This window comes from Pseudochaenichthys georgianus, chromosome 17 (genome assembly GCF_902827115.2).
Source record: "Pseudochaenichthys georgianus chromosome 17, fPseGeo1.2, whole genome shotgun sequence".
NCBI classification, from domain to species: Eukaryota; Metazoa; Chordata; class Actinopteri; order Perciformes; family Channichthyidae; genus Pseudochaenichthys; species Pseudochaenichthys georgianus.
Window position 1 is genome coordinate 24,164,545 of NC_047519.1, and position 19,628 is coordinate 24,184,172.

Genomic DNA, 19,628 nt, shown 5'->3' on the forward strand with positions numbered 1-19,628 from the left:
AAATGACCCCCGAGCGAAAAATGCTAATGGACATTGGCACAGAACTCAAGATAAAAGTACCCTTATTACTTATCGTAGCTGCACATACAATATATCCGATTAAAGCTGAGACTCCACAGATTATATAGGTATATAGTATCATCACTGAGTGATCCGGACTCGCGACAGGGGAAGCAAATACAGTCATCACAACATGTACCTTTACAGAGCTTCTAGGGAGATCGTCTCACCACCGTAGCTGTCAATCTGATCAAAAGACGTGTTCAATGGCATTAAAATGAGAAAAAACGCGGCTGAATCGGTTAATCCATAGGTTTTTAACGTCTATGTATAAAAAAATGATTGAATTTATAATCCATTATTCCATTTTTATGTAAAAATCGGAGCGCAAATGCTAGCTGCTAATGGTAGCCACCACAGCTAGGCTAACGTGGTTACTTTTTAAACAATGTTAAGTCCAACACGTTTTGTCACGTTTGAAGGGACAAAATCGTGACATCTTCACATCTCCCAGCATGGTAAATCGTCACATGTTCACGTCTTGCCGTGATATCGGGTTGGTTCTGTCAGTGAGAGTGGTGTTTAGTATACAGCAGCCTGTGACTGCCAATAATAGTTGAAATGTCTTCCTTACAATTGTAAGCAGTTATGAAATACCTGTTTGTGAAAGGTTATTTGTATTTTGTATTGTTCATATAGAAACCACACCACTGCTTTCTGCTCACTGGTGAGTTAGCCTATGAATGAGTGTGAAGCACATCAGGCTGGCAGTTGTATGGGCATTGCACTATGGTAGTTATTTGCACATTGTTAATCATGGGAAATGCATCCTTAAATTGGTTAACTGTGAGGTGTTATACAATTGTACTGTACTCTGGAGAGTTGTTTAAGGTAAAGCACCACCTTGCAGGATAATCATGATTACTTCCAGCATCGATTCAAGTAATTCTGTCTTATTTTTGTGTAAAATACTTTTATTTTATTTTGCGCCCTTGATGACTGCATAATGCCAGTTGCTCATGGATTAGTGCCCCGAGGAATGACTGATAGAGTTTAGCACTGATTTTAAAAGCACAGGGTTAGGGTCAGGGATCGAAGTCCGTTCATCAGGGTAAGAAGAGACTCATGATATCAGAGATCTCGCTGCACTGAGATGTCATTGTGTATATGCATATGTCATAACAACAGATGTATGAGCTTAATCCAGCCCAGAAACAATTGTAGTCATTTTCCTAATGCAGATATTTGTATGAATGTCAAAGACATTTAACAGCAATTTCATAATTTAAATGACTGATAGTTTTCATGAAATAAATTACATATATTCACTTTATCTAATTTATCATAAGAGCTTATGTATATCTGCATCATTGTTTGAGATAATAGGCAGCCTAACACATGTTAGCAAAATAATAAATACTTTTTAAAGCATCATTGACTGCTCTTTATTCTGCAATATGAAATTAGTAGATTTTGAAAGGGCAACTCTGTTTGCACCTAACTAATAATACAAATACAATGAGGGCAGCACCACTTAATTGTATGGGACCAGGCCAGGCAGCATGTGTGGTTCTTCCACAGGCCCCTGGCTCCTCTTCTCAGTGCGGTCACTTTTCTGCACGAGTCGCAGGCTTTATAACCTTCCGGCAGCCGCAGCTTGGGATGCTGGACACCACCTGAGAGACAGGGTAAAAATACACAACAATAAGACACATCGGCAACACTATCCGTATGAGCTGAACATGTTTGTAGACTGTTTTTACTGTCTAATGATGATCAGCTGCAGAAAGGACCAGGTCAATGTTTAATTGCATGTCATCCCTGTCTCACCTGTCCCCACAGCAGGCTGCCGAGACCCAGACAGGCACAGATCAGCCACTGCTGCCAGTTCAGAGCCACACAGCTGAAGGGTGAGCCCCCAAACTGCACAATGAGGATCTACAGGAGGAAGGGAGACACAGCATCATCCAGCGAATCTTTCATTACTCCTCACTGTGAACCAGACCAGGTGTGACGATAGCCCTCCCAGGTTACCTGGGCGAGGAGGGTTCCCAGGAGGATGACGCAGAAGATGGTGTTTTTTAAAATCCCCTCAAACACGTTTCTCTCTCCATGGATCTTCCTTGCATTGATCTCATTGAAGATTTGCATGAGTACAAAGGTGTTGAACACTATGGTGTAGTGTACAGAGGGCGGAGCGTGGAGGGGGGCGTTTCTGCCACTGGCAATGTTGAGCAAAATCTCCCCTGTGAAAGGGAGGGTCAAAGTAATTCATCATTAATTAGTAAGTCAGTTGTAATAAGGCTATCAAATGTTTCTTATTAGGAGGTTTTAAGTGAGCCTGTTTTAGACCACTAAGGTTTGCTGCGTTCACTGACCATGGTAGATCAGGGTGAAGATTACGGCCAGCTGGTAGATGGCGTGTCCGACAATGTTCTTCATCATGGTGTGAGAAATGAGGGGCTTGTCGCGGCCGTAGGGTTTCCTGAGCAGCAGCGCGTCGGTTGGCTGCTCGGTGGCCAGAGCCAGTGAAGCAAAGGTGTCCATTATGAGGTTCACCCACAGCATCTGCACAGCTTTCAGAGGAGAGTCCTGGCAACACACACACACACACACACACACACACACACACACACACACACACACACACACACACACACACACACACACACACACACACACACACACACACACACACACACACACACACACACACACACACACACACACACACACACACACACACACACACACACACACACACACACACACACACACACACACACACACACACATTCATTTTGTGTTTGACGATTCTCTTTAGAATGCCATGCATTTAATGTTATCTGTCATGTTTAAAAGAAGAAAAAGAGATTCCCAATGAACATGTTCCTGTTTGAAGCCAGTGTAGTTCACTCGTCTACACCGTCTTTGAGGCTTTGAAAAAGAGACTGAACCATGAAATTGTTCCCAGTGGCCCACCCAGCACCTTATGGTAGCTCGGCAGCCTTTTTTTAGCAACAGGGTGAGTGTGTGGGTGAATATTTAAAGTCATTCTGTCCACCCATCGTGTAGGCAGCAGAGGAGTCAGGAGGCTGTCACCTGGGTGATACAGGCCCCGGTGAAGGCCACGATGACGGCGACAACATTGACTGTGAGCTGGAACTGCAGGAACTTGGAGATGCTGTCGTAAACATTCCTGCCCCACTTCACTGCCTGCACGATGCTGCTGAAGTTATCGTCCGTCAGGATGATGTCAGACGCCTCCTTCGCCACGTCCGTCCCTGCAATGCCCTGCACAACACAGCATGGTGGTTAGTCAACGCAAAGCTTACACCAGAACTGACTCTGAGCCTAGGTTTAGACCAGGACTGGTGTTGCATCGCAGGTGGATCATGAAGTCATCAATATTTGTTTTCTTAGAGGAATAGCCTAAAACGGTTGATAGTAGAAAAACATAAATGATGCAGAATCAATCATTTTATATTTTCCGTTTCTCAAATCAATAGTAATTTGTTACAGTAATAATTGTACAAAGTTTGAAATAAGAATCAGTCTGATGACATTAGCGCCAATAGTTACCATGGCAAAGCCAACATCCGCTTTCTTGAGGGCAGGGCCGTCATTTGTTCCATCTCCAGTTACCGCGACAACCTGCCTCTTCTCCAGCACAGTGCTGTCGATGATACCTGAGCAATGATGAGCACACGCGGCTTAGACACACTTAAGGGCAACATTCTGATGGTCTTTGAAAACAGCTAGAACACTGTTGTTCTCTGTTGTTTTGAGCCCCTCCTTTCAGCATGTTTGATCTATTTCTTAAATGTAGGGTTCAGAGTTTCCTCTGAATTTGTATATATGCATACATTAAAAGTTTGCTTCCCATTGATTTTGATGTTTTTATTACATTGCCATACTTGTCCCAATCCCCGTCTATGTGACCCCTATGACTCTCCTTGACCTCGTTTAGTGTGGCTCACCTTTGACCAGATTGTATTTGTCGGTCGGAGACGATCTGGCAAGGACTCTCAGATTCGGCCAAATGTTGTCGATGAGCCCCTGCTCAATCTGCACAAAAACCAAAACGAGATAAACATGAAGTGTTAGTTGAGTAACATACATTTAAATCAGTGTAGCAGACTGAAATTAGGCTAGTTTCCCCTAAAACTGTTGTTAGTGTGCCTACAAGGGTTAAAAAGAGAATTCAAGTGGTTGTGAGAACATATCAGGGACAGGACATTTAAAAAGGACAACAATCTCAAATGTACCTTTCACAATGTGTATAGTGCCAGAAGTGCTAAAATGTGAAGTTGTTGGAACTACAAAGAACTGTGAGGGGTCATGATGGATTGAGATCATACACTGATGTCTGTGATTCAGTCTATCTTTGTCTGACCTCTCCCTGACTGTTGCGGATCAGTCGGTTGAACTCCTTGCCGTCAATACACAGGAAGTCATCTCCAGTGTTCAGGATGCCACATTTGCAGGCTATGGCCCGGGCAGTACTGATGTTGTCTCCGGTTACCATGCGGACAGTGATCCCGGCCTGCTGGCACTTTCTGATAGCTTCTGGTACCTGATGAGGACAACAGAAGAAACAATAAGAAAAGGTGCTCAACAATTCTGTTGATACACTCATTGTCATAAAGTGTTCCCAAAACTTCTCTCCTTCAAACGAATGTCTCCCGTTTACCTCTAGAGCTCCTCTAAATATCAGCACCGATAGTTATCAGAATTATTTTCTCTCTCTAACACGCTTAAAAGAGACACATTTCATAATTCCACTAGTTGAAAACCCTCACAAAGTGCTGACATACTGTGTATTTGTACTGTTATTGACCGGTTGCCTCCATGTGTCCCTTTGTAAAGACTGAGTTGACGTACCTCAGGTCGTACAGGGTCTTCGATGCCGACCACAGCGATGCAGGTGAGGTTGCTGAGGATGTCTCCCTCGTCTTCCCAGTTGGGCTCTCCGTCAGCGGCTGGGAAATCTTTGTAAGCGAGGCAGATGGTCCTGAGGCCCTGAGATGCCATCGGCTCGATCACCTGCTTCATCATTTCTTTTCGTTTCCGGGTTCCAAAGGGAATTGCCTCGCCGCTGGGTGCCAGGATCATACAACACCTGGAACAACAGGAAAGAGTCATGTAATCATCATATAACTGAGCCAGAGTTGTGTGAGCAGTAGCAGCAAACCTACTTCAAGAGCAGGATCTCAGAGGCCCCCTTGCTGAACATTCGGTAGCTGCCATCAGGGTTATACAGCACGGTGCTCATAGACTTCCTCTCCGAGTTGAAGGTGTAGACCTTGAAGAGACTCTCTTCTGGTATTCTTTCGCGGATGGCCTGGTAGTGTCGGTCCAGCTTGAGGGAGAATCCCAATAAGGCACACTCAGTCTTGTTTCCTATCTGGCTAGGGAGCCCACCATCCTTCTCTGGAGCCTGCAGGACACAGCAGCAGAGAGGGTGCCAAATCACAGCAGAAGTTAAATGTATTTCATTACAAATCAGGTTCTTTAAAGGGTGTGTGAATCAAATGCAGCAGCACATGACAATAACATCAATCCAATAGCATTGGCAACACACAACAACAAATGAGATAAGAAGTGCTCAATGTTTTCCAGGGCTTAGATCAAATATATGACAATTTGGAGATCTGTAATGACAAATGTGGCTTCTTTAGTAATTAGTAAACCATGGCAAGCTGTCCATAACCAGAAGCCAGAAATAAATAAATAAATAGCAAAATAACGGGACCACCAGTGGGAAACACTTCCTTGAGCTTCCTGAATGGACAGGTATTTTTAAATCTCACCAGTATCTTGGAGGTGTACGCGCAGTTGACCCCTATGCCCGTGGTGAGTAGATCCATGGCCGATGCTGGGATGTCTTTCAACCTCGGCAACCCTTTGTAATAGTGCCCTGTAATGAAAACCTGCACGACCGTCATGCGGTTCATCGTCAGCGTGCCTGTCTTGTCGGAGCAGATGGCTGTGGCGTTGCCCATCGTCTCACAGGCGTCCAGGTGGCGAACCAAGTTGTTGTCCCTCATCATTTTCTGACAAATGGGGAATTCAGAGTTACCCCATTTGAAGTGCTTTATTCTGAATTTACTACAAACATTTACAGAACGAACAGTGATTCAGACAGGATTGTCTGGCAGTGGACATTTTTGAAAGGCTTAACACCAACATGGAATGTGGCAAATGTTGTCCTTAACCTAATGCTGTTGACTGTACATGTTCAGTGTGGGAGTGATGGGCTGTGTAATGTTGTGTACTAACAGACCTTGACTGAATAGGCCAGGGAGATGGTGACGGCCAGAGGGAGACCTTCAGGCACAGCCACCACCAGCACCGTCACACCGATGATCAAGAACTTGACCAAGAACTGCACGTAGATGGGCATACAGTCGCTGGACCAGGGAACAGACTGCACCCAGAAGGTATCGATCAGGAAGCGAGTGATGAGGATGAGGACGGTGAGAGACGACATGAGCAGTCCTGAAGACACAGATGAAAATACATTTTAGTTCTTTAATGAGCAGTGAAAAGTGTTTTCATGCAGAGACCAAACTGAGAGTGAACTGAGACTAAAACCCAGTTTTTCTCATGAGATGACGATGAGTTGTCAATGGACTGTCGACATTGATTTTCAAAAGGGAAGAGGACCACCCTTGTATGAGAGTGGGAGGTCATTGTTTCACCACACACTGGAACTCATGATGGTGAAATCATGATTTGTATGGTAGTTTTTTGACAGTTGTGATTTGTATTAATAGACAAAAGGAGAGACAAATGTGTGTGTGTGTGTGTGTGTGTGTGTGTGTGTGTGTGTGTGTGTGTGTGTGTGTGTGTGTGTGTGTGTGTGTTGTGCACAGACAATCATGTAGTTCAGTTATTAAGGTTACTAACTGTAATAGAAGGCCAAACAATGATATGATTTAATATAATCAGTACCTGCTTTGCCGATCTGCATGGTCAGTTTGTTCAGCTTCAACTGGAGGACTGACTTGGTCTTCGTTGATAGATTTTTCTTCTTTTCTGGTTGTCCATCCTCGTTGAGCGGCCGCATGTCCATCACAACGTCATCATCGTTTTGTTCTACAGAGGATAGGAAGGCAATAACACAAGTCGAGTCTATGACGCCAGGTTTAACCCAGCATAGCAGCTGATGAAATCTGTATTGTTATGACTAAATTAAACTTCAACTACTTGAATGAAGCACTAAAGTTATAATGATTCATGGTAAGCAGTCTCTAGAATAATCAGATTACTTTGTGTTCTGAACTTACCTTTGTTGTCCACCTGCTCTTTCTTTTGTTTGCCATCTTCCTCAACAGCATCATCACTGTCATCTTCCTCACCAGCAGCAAGCAGCGCGAAGATGATTCCAGTCTGAGAGTTCACTCCAACAGCACTGACCAACATCTTGCCAGAGCCCTCCATCACATGGGTACCTGAGGGGGAGAGACAGATCATGATGGAAGCTTCAGACGGTAGGGCTTTTGGATTATTCTGGACCTTACTGAGATCACGATTATTGGGTGGTATTTAAATCAAATAAATTGAATTGAAATAATATGCATGTTGTTTATCGGTCATGGTCCTTTTTCCTGCTGTGTTTTCATGTGAATGGAGAAGGGTGGAGCACCTGACAGCAACATGGGGTCGTTGTCGACACTCTTCTTCACATGATCCGACTCCCCGGTCAGAGAGCTCTCATCAATTTTCAGATCGTTGCCCTGGATCAGGACGCCGTCAGTAGGCAGGAGGTCACCTGGAAAAACAACCAACAGGTACACTGTAACAACAGCTCACCCTCATCAGGTCCTCATCACAACATTGTATCTGTCGCATGAGGACTGGAGGATAACAACAATAAAATGATTGTATTGAAACAACTTTCGGACACGATTATTCCGTCTACAAAAGAAGACATTAGACCCGTGTTCTTCTCTGAGAGCCAGAGTCATTGTTACATTGAACTGAGAGCGTTACTAAACTAATTGAAGATTTTCAATAGTAGTTTTCCTAGGACACCTCAATGTCATTATGCTACATTCACTTTTTTAAGATGCTTATGTCTAAAATGACTAACAATTATAACGCAAGACCTCGTAATTAGACTGTGTGTGTTTCGTTTGAGAATTCTCCCATATCTGATAAATAGTCCAATTCAAAAGGAGCTAGATGTCATGACAAATACAAAATTCCCTGTCAAAACTGACATCGTAAAGCATTTCCAAATAGCTATATTGCAAGCAGTTATTTTGGCAGTCTTCATCACTTTCAATCAACGGTGAGCTGTGTTTTAGCTGATCCACTTTTTCCTCTTACCATATTTGACTTGTGCGATGTCTCCGACGACAATCTCCGACACGAGGATCTGGATCACGTGCCCTGCCCGGACCACGGTGAACTTCTGCTCCTGATCGATGCGGCTCTGGAGCCCGCGGAACTGCTTCTCCTTACTCCAGTCGTTGAAGGCTGTCACCAGGACGACGCAGACCACAGACAGGAGGATGGCTGCACCTTCGATCCATCCAGCCTCCGCCTCACTGTCCTCCACCACGCCGCCGGCCGCTTTGCCGCAGTCTGAACCCAGACAACGTGTGTCAACATTAAGTTATTTTAAACATTAAGTTATTTGACCTTGCTTATTTAACCACTCAAACAGTGCTGACCTAAATCTTATACATGTCATAGAAAAGGAGTGAATATATCTAATGTTTTAATATGTTTGTTGAAAATAACTTAAATGAAGATGATGATATTAAAACAGGTACAATTTAAATATGCAATGAAAATCAAGCTAAAAGGCTGAGGAAGAGTGACCTGAGACGTACCCATCTGTCACTCAAAGCTGCCACCCCACTTACAATGTGTAGCATTAAACTTTAATATCATTAAAATAGCTATTTTTTGGACCTGAAAACAAGCTGTGAGGTGTCTACACACAGGTTCATTTGATTGTTTAAAAGCAACATCTAAACTCACGCTGTCTGTCAGCACTGGGTGGACTGTAGAAGGAAAGTGCTAGAGAAATGATGGCTGCCACTTGGAGGATGATGAGTGTGACATCATTCAGGGCTTTCCACACCAACTGCAGAAAGGTTTTTGCCTTTTGAGGAGGGAGGACGTTTTGTCCATACTCCTTTTGCCTTCTGTTGATGTCCTCTACTGTTCCATCCAAACCTGCAGCAGGAGACACAAAGACAATATCAGACTCATGTCCTACCCACTCAGTTTATTGAATATATTATTTTTGTTTTAGAAACCTTCTGGAATCTCTATCTTAAGAGACTTGTATAATTTGCCGTAATGCTTCGCTAACAATATGCGTTTCAAATGCAGGGGGGGGGGTCAAAATGTCCATAGATTCCAAATCTGTTGGGCTGTATTATTGACAAACGTGTGTTATTATAAGAATGTTCTTATAATATTAGACACGTTTGGTTGTCTTCTGTTCATTTCAAGGATTTGTCCGTCTTTGAAACTTGGTGTGATGCAACATCTGGCAGTAACCAGAGACACCAACCTAACACAGAAGCAGTGTTCCTCATCATATGTACCATTGACAGGTGATGTTCTCAGCAGGGAACACAGTCCGTTGACATCTCCATACTGTTCCTTGATCATTGCACAGGATTCTTCTCCTCTTAGCTCCATGAGGGAGCGCAGCTCCTGCAAGGAGCAGCCGAAATGCCCCTCCTTATCCTTCATTGTATCTCCTTTCTCCGGGACTCCTCAGAGACCTACCAAAAACATAGTCTAAGTCAGGGGTGTCAAACTCAAGGCCCGGGGGCCAAATCCGGCCCTCAACTTCATTTTATGTGGCTCGCAAGAGCTTGCAAAGAATATAATACGTTTATTATATGGTTACATGCTACTTTACAGTATGTCTATAGATGTTCATTTTAATTAATTTCTTATTTTACAGTTATTTATCATTTTTTTAATCTTTGATTTATCCTTAATTTTATTCATCTGTGTGAATCTGTGCTGTCCTGTTTTTCAATCTTACCCTGTTGCTGTTAAACAACTGAATTTCCCCACAGGGATTAATAAAGGTCCATCTTATCTTATCTTATCTTACAGAAGCACATGTCCCACAATGCATCTCATGTTGTGACATGCGCACTGAAGAGACTTGCACTTATTTGCCCTAGACTTCTGCTTTCAGACGTAGTTAATTATGAAGTGATTACCCTCTCCAATACAAATCCAATGCAGAGGCAATAATATAATACATTATTTCATATATATTATGTATTTATATATGTATATTTATATAGTTACAACCGGCCCTTTGAGTGCAACCATAATGCTAATGTGGCCCACGATGAAATTGAGTTTGACACCCCTGTTCTAAGTAGTTAGCCTCCAGGACAGGTCATTTCAGACATGTACCTGTGGGTAGAAATGTAGAAAAATCACTACACAAAGGTGCATGATTTGTCAAGCAGGACTCCAAGCTCATGTCCTTGGTATTGTTTTGCTTAAAGTGAGGTTCACACTGTTTATTTTATCATTTCAAGTAAATTAACTGCATTAAATAGCACGATTCATAACAGGAAACTTTCAAAACATTTGCATTTTAAAATGTTCTCAACTTTAAAATAAACAAATAATAAGGGTAGCTTAAGTTTTAATTGACTTTCTTTTTTAATCACAACCAATCTTATTATTACCTGAACAGCTTTATGACTTCCCTTTTCTCTCTTTTTCAATAGATGTGTGGATGACAAATAAAGAACCTTGAACCTTGATAGCTCTCCATGAGAACCCTATGTTTCACTAGCGATGTGTGATTATAATGTTGCTTTTGTCAGCAGTGCTATGGGCCCAGACGTTTGAATATAAACACATGTTGCTAACACTACTAATAGGAGAAACGGTTGTAAAGCATTATTATGTTTTGAATTCCTGCAGGGATTCCTTTATTCAAATAAATCACTGTATTCATACTTGGTAAACCTTAGGCAGCTACAGCCTCTTTATTAAAAATGTAAAATAAGTTGACCATCTCACTTAACTACACCTATGATTGTCATTGATCCTTTAACATTAGCTTCTTAATTACTCTGCTACATGTAACATAGTTCATTAAACAGTTCTACAAGCAGGATTTTTAGACAACATAAGAAATATATGTTGTCAGTCTAGTGTCGAAGATAGGCTACTTAAATAATTTGGTGGCATTTGTCAATACACATTTTTGGTTTATTATAAACTTTAACGTTACATGTAGCTTCTCTGAATCAAACGACATCAACATGGACACATGTTAGCTAACTACACGATAGCCCCTAGGACAGTAAGACGTTAGGTGGCGCTGTTTAATAACCAAAACAGTTTTTAAAGATCTCACTTTACCACACTGAACACTTGCTAAATTAATGTGAATAATCATATAGCAGGCTACTGCGAAGCTGGATTTCTAGAGTCACTTCCCTTTACCAACACATTGGATGCAGATACTGAAGAACATGGTAAGTAATGAAACTAGGACTTACAAATTATAAATATTAAGTTTACACCCCTGCTTTTGAGGACGAGAGAACGAAAACGCCGTCGAGTATTTTTTTTAATTATATTTTTCTCTCATCAACATAATATAACCATAACATCATGCATTGTTTACTTACAAAACCGTTAACAACAGGGATAAACCGCCACATAGAAAGAGGGCTAACACGTTAGCATGGGAGAAATGTATTATGTAAATAAATAGAGTTTAAAAAAAAATGTTGTCAGTCTAATGTCGACACCTATATAATTAACAGCAGTATTATTTATTAAAGCAAGTACGTTTTTAACTTTAATTAAATAAACATAATTTGGTGGCAAGAAACATGATTGTCATATAACATAATGTTAGCTTCTTATACAGTCAAACTGCATTAATGGTAGATAAATGTTAGCTCGCTAAATGATAGCACCGAGGACACTGCGGCGTTAGGTGGCGCTGTTTAATTACCAAACAGTTTGAAACACACTTAACACTTGCTAAATGAATCTGAAAAAGTTAAAGAGTCACTTACCTTTACCATTAAGTTAGATGCAGATGCTGAAGAAATATTGTAAATAGGGCTAAACACTTCATTCTACACCGTTTATACCCCTGCTGTAATGGCGGAGAGAACGGAAACCCTGTCTGGAGTATTTTTTAAATGTGTATTCTTTATTCAGTAATGAACAAAACATAATTTATTGTTTACATACAAACCCTTTAACAACAGTGAGTGATACCCAGCTACATAGAAAAGCAGAACAAAGACAATTAAAACAACTGTTTCAAAAATATATATTTTAAAGTATTTTACAGTTATTTTGTATTGCCTCCTTATTAATTATGTTTTTAATAGAAGATCATATATATATATTTTAAATAGCATGCATTGTCCTATTTAAGACTAGGACTAGGACTAGGACTAGGACATGCATTGTTGGACATGCATACACAATAGCTTTCAATCCATGTGACCCAGTGAATCCAGATATATTATAAATATATACTGTAGGCTATATCACTATTGTTCTGAACGTTAGCTGCTTCTGAATGGAGTTTAAATCATTGTGGAATAGTATAATTAATTACATTGGACAAACTGGATACATATTTTTTATAATTAGTTTAGGGTAGGCCCACGGTACGACGGAGTATTAGGGCCACACTTAGAGAAAAAAAACAGAGAGATTTCGAGAATAAAGTCGTAATAATACGAGAATAAAGTCATAGTTACGAGAATAAAGTCATAATTACGAGAATAAAGTCGTAATATTACGAGAATAAAGTCGTAATGTTACGAGAATAAGGTCATAAGTGACTTGAGAAGCGGACTTGGAGGAGATTGTCTCCTTTCTGCAGGAGGAAATGGCTGGTTCTGGCCGACTACATTACATTACATTGCATTTAGCTGACGCTTTTATTCAAAGCGACTTACAATAAGTGCATTTGACCAAGAAGATACAAACTTGAAGAAAACAGAATCATATAAGTACATCAGGTTTCATAGAGCCAAAACATTTCAAGTGATACTCAACTGGCTTTAGATAAGCCAGTCCTTTATTAGTATATAAGTGCTTTGTTAGCAATTCTTTGTTAGTAATTCTATCGCTCGAAGTGGAGTCGAAAGAGATGAATTTTCAGTCTGCGCCGGAAGATGTGTAAGCTATCTGCTGTCCTGATTTCAATGGGGAGCTCATTCCGATTCCACTACAAGGCTATCGTTCGACTCCTTCTGGATTCAAAGCCTTGATTACAAGTCTCATCGTTTCTTGTGAAACAACAAATCCCCTTTGAACAGCTCGTAGATGTAACCAACGATAGCCTTGTAGTCGGCCAGAACCAGCCATTTCCTCCTGCAGAAAGGAGACAATCTCCTCCAAGTCCGTTTGGTTCTTTCTTCGAAATAATAGACATTGTTTCTTACACAACCTTTTCAAAGTTCTAATACTTATGATAATCTGATGCTGATGTGCCAAAAGATAAAGTATTTTGTTATTTGAGAAACCTAAACTAAAGTAGGCTACTGCTTCACAAGATGCTCCACATTCCTCATTTTATTGCAGGACGTTGCTGTTGTCTCCTTCTCAAGTCACTTATGAAACTACGACTTTAATCTCGTAATTATGACTTTATTCTCATAATATTACGACTTTATTCTCGTAACTATGACTTTATTCTCGTATTATTACGACTTTATTCTCGAAATCTCTCTGTTTTTTTCTTCTAAGTGTGGCCCTAATACTCCGTACCACGGATATTCAGTTTGTTTCTAATTATTATTAATAAGAGCTTAACTTGCCAAAGAGCCAACCTCAGTGAACAATTGTGTAGTCTATGGGTTGCAGTAACATCATTAATTCCATGAGTTCTTGAGTTAGATGAGCACATTACTAAATTTGTATTGCTGTCTGTTTTATATGCAGACCATCACTGGGTGGCGCCAAAGTGTCAAACTCCACACAATGGCCTTGCATTAAAAAAACGTTAATTCCTGCAATAATTGACTTTGTTGTACTGTCATTATGTATATAGAGGACTTTTCTCCAGTTTTTGGTAAATGTATATTTATCTTTAGACTAATATTCAGGTTTATATGGCAATAGCTGCTTCAGTGCTTTTATTATTGATCATTCTAAAATGATTAAGAATGACACACTTTCACATGTGACGTTTGAGCATGGTGCCATGAAGTTTGCATCTTGGTTGCCATAACACACACCAGCTGACCTGCAGGAAGTTTCTCAGCTGTCAGGGAAATCCTCATGTGTCACGCTCAGATCTATGTTTAGCAGTCATTCCCAAGCTTCCCTGTGACCTGAGGAGAGAAATACCAGGGGGGAGTTCAACATGGGCAAACAGATTTCAAAACAGAGATAGCCATACCCTACCATTAACATACTTCAAGTTTTTGTGATATTTCCATACTTTTTGTTAACGTGGACTACAGTAAAGTATAAATCACAATATATGACCCAAGTTATGTTTGGCCTAAAATGTTAGCTAAATCTCTCAGAAGAAATTATTCAAATAAAAGTGTATTTTATGAAATCAGGTGATACTTCATTGGTCAATCTGAAATCCTCAGTCATGGACCATCACCCCTAAATGATTCCTGTGACTCATTCTGCATCCTGTTGCTCAGTGTGTTTGGTAGGGTGACGTCATTTCATGAAAGTGCAAATAGTGCAAATAGTCATGTGTCATTCATCTGTTCACTTCCCTTCATAAGTTATCAATATAAGTGGGAAATGTGTAATTGAAGCAGCATATCCGTTATATTAGGTATTGGTACAAAGGTTAATCATATTGTGTACACGAAGAGCACATTAATTAAATACTATAACTTGAAAACTGACATTAACTATATTCAACCAATTATGTATCTGATTCAATGTAATACATTATTCACATAACGTGTCACATATGAAATATCATTCATTTTTATGTTACCTAAAACAAGTATCGAGATCAACTTTAAGCCAAAATCAGTTCAGCATGTATTTTAATTAGGAGATTTCTTAGATGTTATATATTCATATCTGAATTCAATGGTTATTTAATATTTTTTTACAAATGACTTTTTGGACCCATAGGCTATAGTTTATGTCTGGACCTTGACTCAGTTTAGTCAAAACGTTTCAATTGTGTCCACCAGATGTCAGCAAAACACCAAGAAAGAAATGCCCACGATTTAAAATGTGGCTAAGTGTGTGGTGTGCACATAAAAGGTATTGGATTCTGTTTTTTTCTTAATCTCAAATGATGGGCACAGAAACACAATTGACTTCAATGTATGACCTCACAGTAATAATACAGTGAAATACATTCATATAACATGAAGTGCTGCATTTTGAGTTAAACCTTAGGAGATGCCACATTACAAAATAGTGGTATTTTCATGCATTAAGATTCATCAACACAACATAAAAGCTTTAGTGTTCTTGACACCTGATGATGTAATTTATCTTTTAAGTGGTGTGGTCTAAATCAAAATTGAAGATCAGTCTGCTCACTTGTTGTGGCAGCCTGTAACTGGAATCTTTTGCAGCTACTTCAATATGTACAAAATCTGTGGTGAATGCTTTTTCCATTGTCGTTAAAAAGTAATTTAGTTAGTTAAAAAATATTTATGTATCCGTTAGAGACTTGTTTAAAATGAAAATGAAAAGGATGAACAGCAAGGAGCACTTTGTTTTTGATTCATTTTCAAAGGAACTGCTTTAGGGTTTACATCGTGTAAATGTTGACTAGCCATGGCGTTCAGATTAACATGCTTTTTTAATCCATCAGGGGGAAACATTGTGCTAGTTATTCCCCTCTCTGCCCAAGTGTCTTTTGTGAGTGCAGTTTGACCCTCGCCATCCATCTCCACCTGTCTCCCCCCCTCCTCTATCGAGCTGTATTAGCTTTTCAAATGAGAATAGAAAGTGACAGTGAGATGGACTGCTGTGAGGACAATACAGTGTTGCATTTGTGACCAACAGTACACTTGTGCGCAAAACCTGGCTCTTGACTGGTTTACATCCTCTGCTCCTCTGCAGCTCTTCTTACAAAAATGTTTTATATGCTCCAGTGATCAGGAACCTGAAAGGGCCAAACAGTGACAGCTGTGGACATCTTTGATGCTGTTGATCAGCCTGAATCAGCTGGGGAGCAACCTGCACTAAAGTATGGACTGCAAATCATCACACCACCAGGTCCTACCTCATTTATGTCTTCTGCTCTTTCTCCTGTGTTTTAATGAGAGTCCAATAAATATGATACGATATTACTTTATTTGTCAGATCAAGTCTGAAATTTGACTTGCGTCACAGCAGCTCCATGTCCAACATCAACAGACAAATATCCAGACAAAAATACATGAAACACAAACAACAAACATTTAACATAACAGCACTGAAGCTGGTGCAAATGGCCAAATGATGCTGGTGCAAATGGCCTACATACACAGTCAGCCTTGCATGCTTAATCACTCTCAGGAAATACATGTTCAACAGTTCTCTGCTGAGAAGAAAAATGGATTCTAAAATACAAAAACAATATTAGATTATTTTACATAATATTTTAGGAGCGATAAATCTTCCATATTGTAATATTGTATATCTAATACAACAAATAAACAGGAGAAGAGGGATAGAAAGTGCAAATGCTTATTGCAGATGTTCTGCATAATGTTTGTGGTTGTGAGAAAAGAAGATTATCAAGGTCTCCTCTTGTGCTCCTCCAATATCAGCTATTCAAAATCTATGGATCCTCTGACTCTTAACATGCCATTCTGTCTCAAATATGAACAAGGCTTCACATTATTACATCAGAAACTGGATTTTGTTGTGTTGGCAGATTGAAAGTGCCTGACATGAAGAATGGCAGTAGTTCTATTTATAGTAAATTGGAAGTTTGGTAAATCCAGATGCTTTTCAGCTTGCAGTTTAATCTGCAGACTTTCTGTGCTTTCTGGTGAAGCAATCAGGGTCTTATTCTGTTTCAAACCTTTTGAATGTGGACTTTGTAAGTCAAATTCAACTTCTCTTCTTTGCTTTTAATCTATTCATAACCTGCTTCAACGTCCTACTTTTAGTTTTGCATTGTTCTATTCTGGTTAGACAAACAGCAGGGCAGGGATCCAAAGAGAGGAAAGCTATAATACACACTCAGAGACCGCCTCAATACTTAATGATGCAGATTAAAAGGCAGAAATAGTAAAAGAGGGATGAAAAGGAACACAATTTATCTTTCAGATACAGGGTTCAGGACAAAGACAACCTGAGAGAGATGGACTTATTAAGAGAGGGCCAAGTGCTACTTGGACTATAATTGGAGGGGAAGGTCAATGTGTTGAACATAGAGTGAAGAACAGAAGGAAGGTAAACAGGCAGAATGAGCAACAAGTGACTGCACAGGCTGGGTGGGTCTATACAAAGACATAGTGAGACTCACTAATAGGTCAAATCAATCTAACCTTTTTCATGTACTGCAGAAAAATAATGATGTCAGATCTGATTCCAGAGCCAAGTCAAACTTTGCAGGGTGACAAAGCAGATTGATGTCATAAGGTAGGGAGGATGACAGATGATTCAACTAAGTAGTATTGATTCTTAACGATATGTGTTTATAAATAGATGTTTTTGGAGTATTGGAGCATGGACTGTGGCAACATTGGCCTAATATCTTAAAGGTCCCATGTCATGGCCATTTCCACTGATCATAATTCCATTGTTGAGGTCTACTAGAATAGATTTATATTGTGCAATTTTCCAAACTCACATTGGTTTCTCATACAGCATCTCTGTAAACTACGTGTATTCACTGAATTTCACTAGGCTTGTTTGAGACACATTGCGGCTCGCCTCGAAAGTAGACGAGAGTAGCCGATCGCAGCCGGGGGAGGTGTCAAAATGCTCGTCTTAAGTCGGACAGCTCGGACTCGGAGTCGGCTTGACTGGCTGGGTTTGCAATGGCGGAAATTGCGTTGGCGTTTTTCGTTGCAGATGAAGTGGATGCAATAGAAATCCCACATGTATTGTATGGAGAATGACATGATCTAAAGGGACTGTGATTGAGAGAAAATTAAATATTTGTTTACAATAAACATGAATATGTCATTTGTTTAATTTGCATTAAAAGACAATACCATTTTTGATTTAAATGATAGATTACCTTGTGCATTTGTTGCAGCCCTTGCTTGCTGCATAAGTGCAGCTGCTAAACTGTTATCTGAAAAATAATTTACATCATTTAAAATGATATCCAGATTGTTGGAATGCAATTTAGTTGTTTACTCACCATTTTGTAGTCTTTGGGAAATGTCTTGTGAGACTCTTACAGTGATGTCTCCCTGTCCATCACGCAGTGTAAGCACCACAAATTCCATTTTACCCACTGAAGACAAAGGTGATCTCCATTGCTTTATATAGGTTTGTTAATTCAGTCATGATGAAGAACCACACCAGTGACTGGGTTCCATAATTAGAAATGCTCCTCCCTCTTAATGTTTGCAAAACTGATAGGTGACAGGCTACAAATGATCAGTCCCTTCAGATCCGCACACATGAAGCTTCATGAGCATGCATTGAACAGACCTGCTGCTGTGTTAATTCTTTAGCTGCCACTTTAAGCTTTATGATGTGTACAACATGGATGTAATTTGATTTAATCTTGCCATTTTAAATGATGTATTCAATAAATAAGGTTAAACCAAATCATTACATTACAATAGATTTTATTTTAATGATTTGGTTTAACTTAAAGAGAAACTTTATTGTTATTGCACATATTACAGGTACTGAGACAACGGAATGCAGTTTAGCTTCTAACCAGGTGCAACAAGCAGTGAAGTGGAAAGTAATGTACACAATCTACAGAATAACATATAGAATGAATTGAATGATGAATAAACAGTGGGGTATGAATACACTAGATATCAGCCTGTGAGCAGTATGAACAGTGTGTATGAATATGCTAAGATATATAAAGTATGAAAACGGTAAGCAGTATAGTATAAAATATATAGATATTAATTTCATGATGATAAACATTGTGGAACAATGATGAAAAATGGGAATGGATGTGGCAACGTAAAACTGACACAAAACAACAACAAACTTTTGCCAGCCAATTGGAGAGTTTCATCAGCAGCACGGGGTAAAACCCACCAATGAGCGCTCAGCTCGAGATACCAGCGAGCCGTTTCCCATCAAGCATTTCGCTTCCGCAGCTCGTGGAGAGCAAGTGCGCCAACTCGCCTCGCCTCGCTCTTAAGGCTGCGGGCGTCTTTGTCCCGCGAGATTTCAAAGTCTCATGTGGGCGAGCCTCCAGAGCAAGTCGGACAAAATGACTAACCATCATGCAACGCACTAGCAAGACGTTGATCGCAACTGCGCAGGTCTGCGCAGGTCTTGCTTGTCTCAAACAAGCCCACTCTCTGCCTTTAACGGCTCGTTGTAGCTCCAATCGCTCCAGCCCCCACCCTCCCTGTGAGCACAGTGTGCTCTGATTGGTCGGGACGTTGTGAATCGCGCTAAACTCTGTGGAGGTGTTGTTTCCTTGTTTAGCGATACACATCGAAACACAGCCAAACTCATCCTGAGCACAAACAAAGTCACAGCCGAAGTGAAAA

The 19,628-nt window shown here is 40.3% G+C and overlaps 1 protein-coding gene and 1 long non-coding RNA gene across 6 annotated transcripts in view; one reads left to right on the forward strand and one right to left on the reverse strand.

Moving 5' to 3' along the window:
• Window positions 1-1,420: 1,420 nt before the first annotated feature.
• On the reverse strand, window positions 1,421-12,133 carry LOC117461960 (plasma membrane calcium-transporting ATPase 1-like). 3 transcript variants are annotated; one of them, XM_034103954.2, is made up of 19 exons: window positions 12,045-12,133; window positions 9,573-9,755; window positions 8,998-9,195; window positions 8,338-8,595; window positions 7,652-7,777; window positions 7,293-7,457; window positions 6,958-7,101; window positions 6,287-6,501; window positions 5,814-6,056; window positions 5,199-5,440; window positions 4,885-5,122; window positions 4,397-4,576; window positions 3,981-4,068; window positions 3,583-3,689; window positions 3,103-3,294; window positions 2,379-2,592; window positions 2,035-2,246; window positions 1,831-1,938; window positions 1,421-1,676 (listed from the first exon to the last, which is right to left on the reverse strand). In XM_034103954.2, the coding sequence occupies exons 2-19, from the start codon at window positions 9,721-9,723 to the stop codon at window positions 1,608-1,610; spliced, it is 3,150 nt and encodes a 1,049-aa protein (XP_033959845.1). In that variant the 5' UTR covers window positions 9,724-9,755; window positions 12,045-12,133; the 3' UTR covers window positions 1,421-1,607. The 3 variants fall into 3 exon arrangements, with proteins under 3 accessions (XP_033959845.1, XP_033959846.1, XP_033959847.1); XM_034103955.2 differs by having other exon boundaries at window positions 12,051-12,123; XM_034103956.1 differs by lacking the exon at window positions 12,045-12,133 and having other exon boundaries at window positions 9,573-9,771.
• Window positions 10,984-19,628, forward strand: part of LOC117461962 (uncharacterized) — a 45,675-nt gene continuing 37,030 nt past the window's right edge. For all 3 annotated transcript variants that reach the window (XR_004553768.2, XR_004553770.1, XR_004553769.1), the window contains exons 1-2: window positions 10,984-11,492; window positions 16,086-16,209. This is a non-coding gene — a long non-coding RNA (uncharacterized lncRNA). The remainder of the gene's footprint in view (window positions 11,493-16,085; window positions 16,210-19,628) is intronic.

What these genes read in the sequence shown, in the direction of transcription:
- LOC117461960 (XM_034103954.2), bottom strand. Translation starts at nt 9,723, where the DNA reads ATGAAGGATAAGGAGGGGCATTTCGGCTGCTCCTTGCAGGAGCTGCGC. An exon ending in CCCTGGCCTATTCAGTCAAG is followed by an intron (nt 6,057 to 6,286) that starts GTCTGTTAGTAC and finishes CCCATTTGTCAG; the next exon opens with AAAATGATGAGGGACAACAA. An exon ending in TCCGCAACAGTCAGGGAGAG is followed by an intron (nt 4,069 to 4,396) that starts GTCAGACAAAGA and finishes GTTTTTGTGCAG; the next exon opens with ATTGAGCAGGGGCTCATCGA.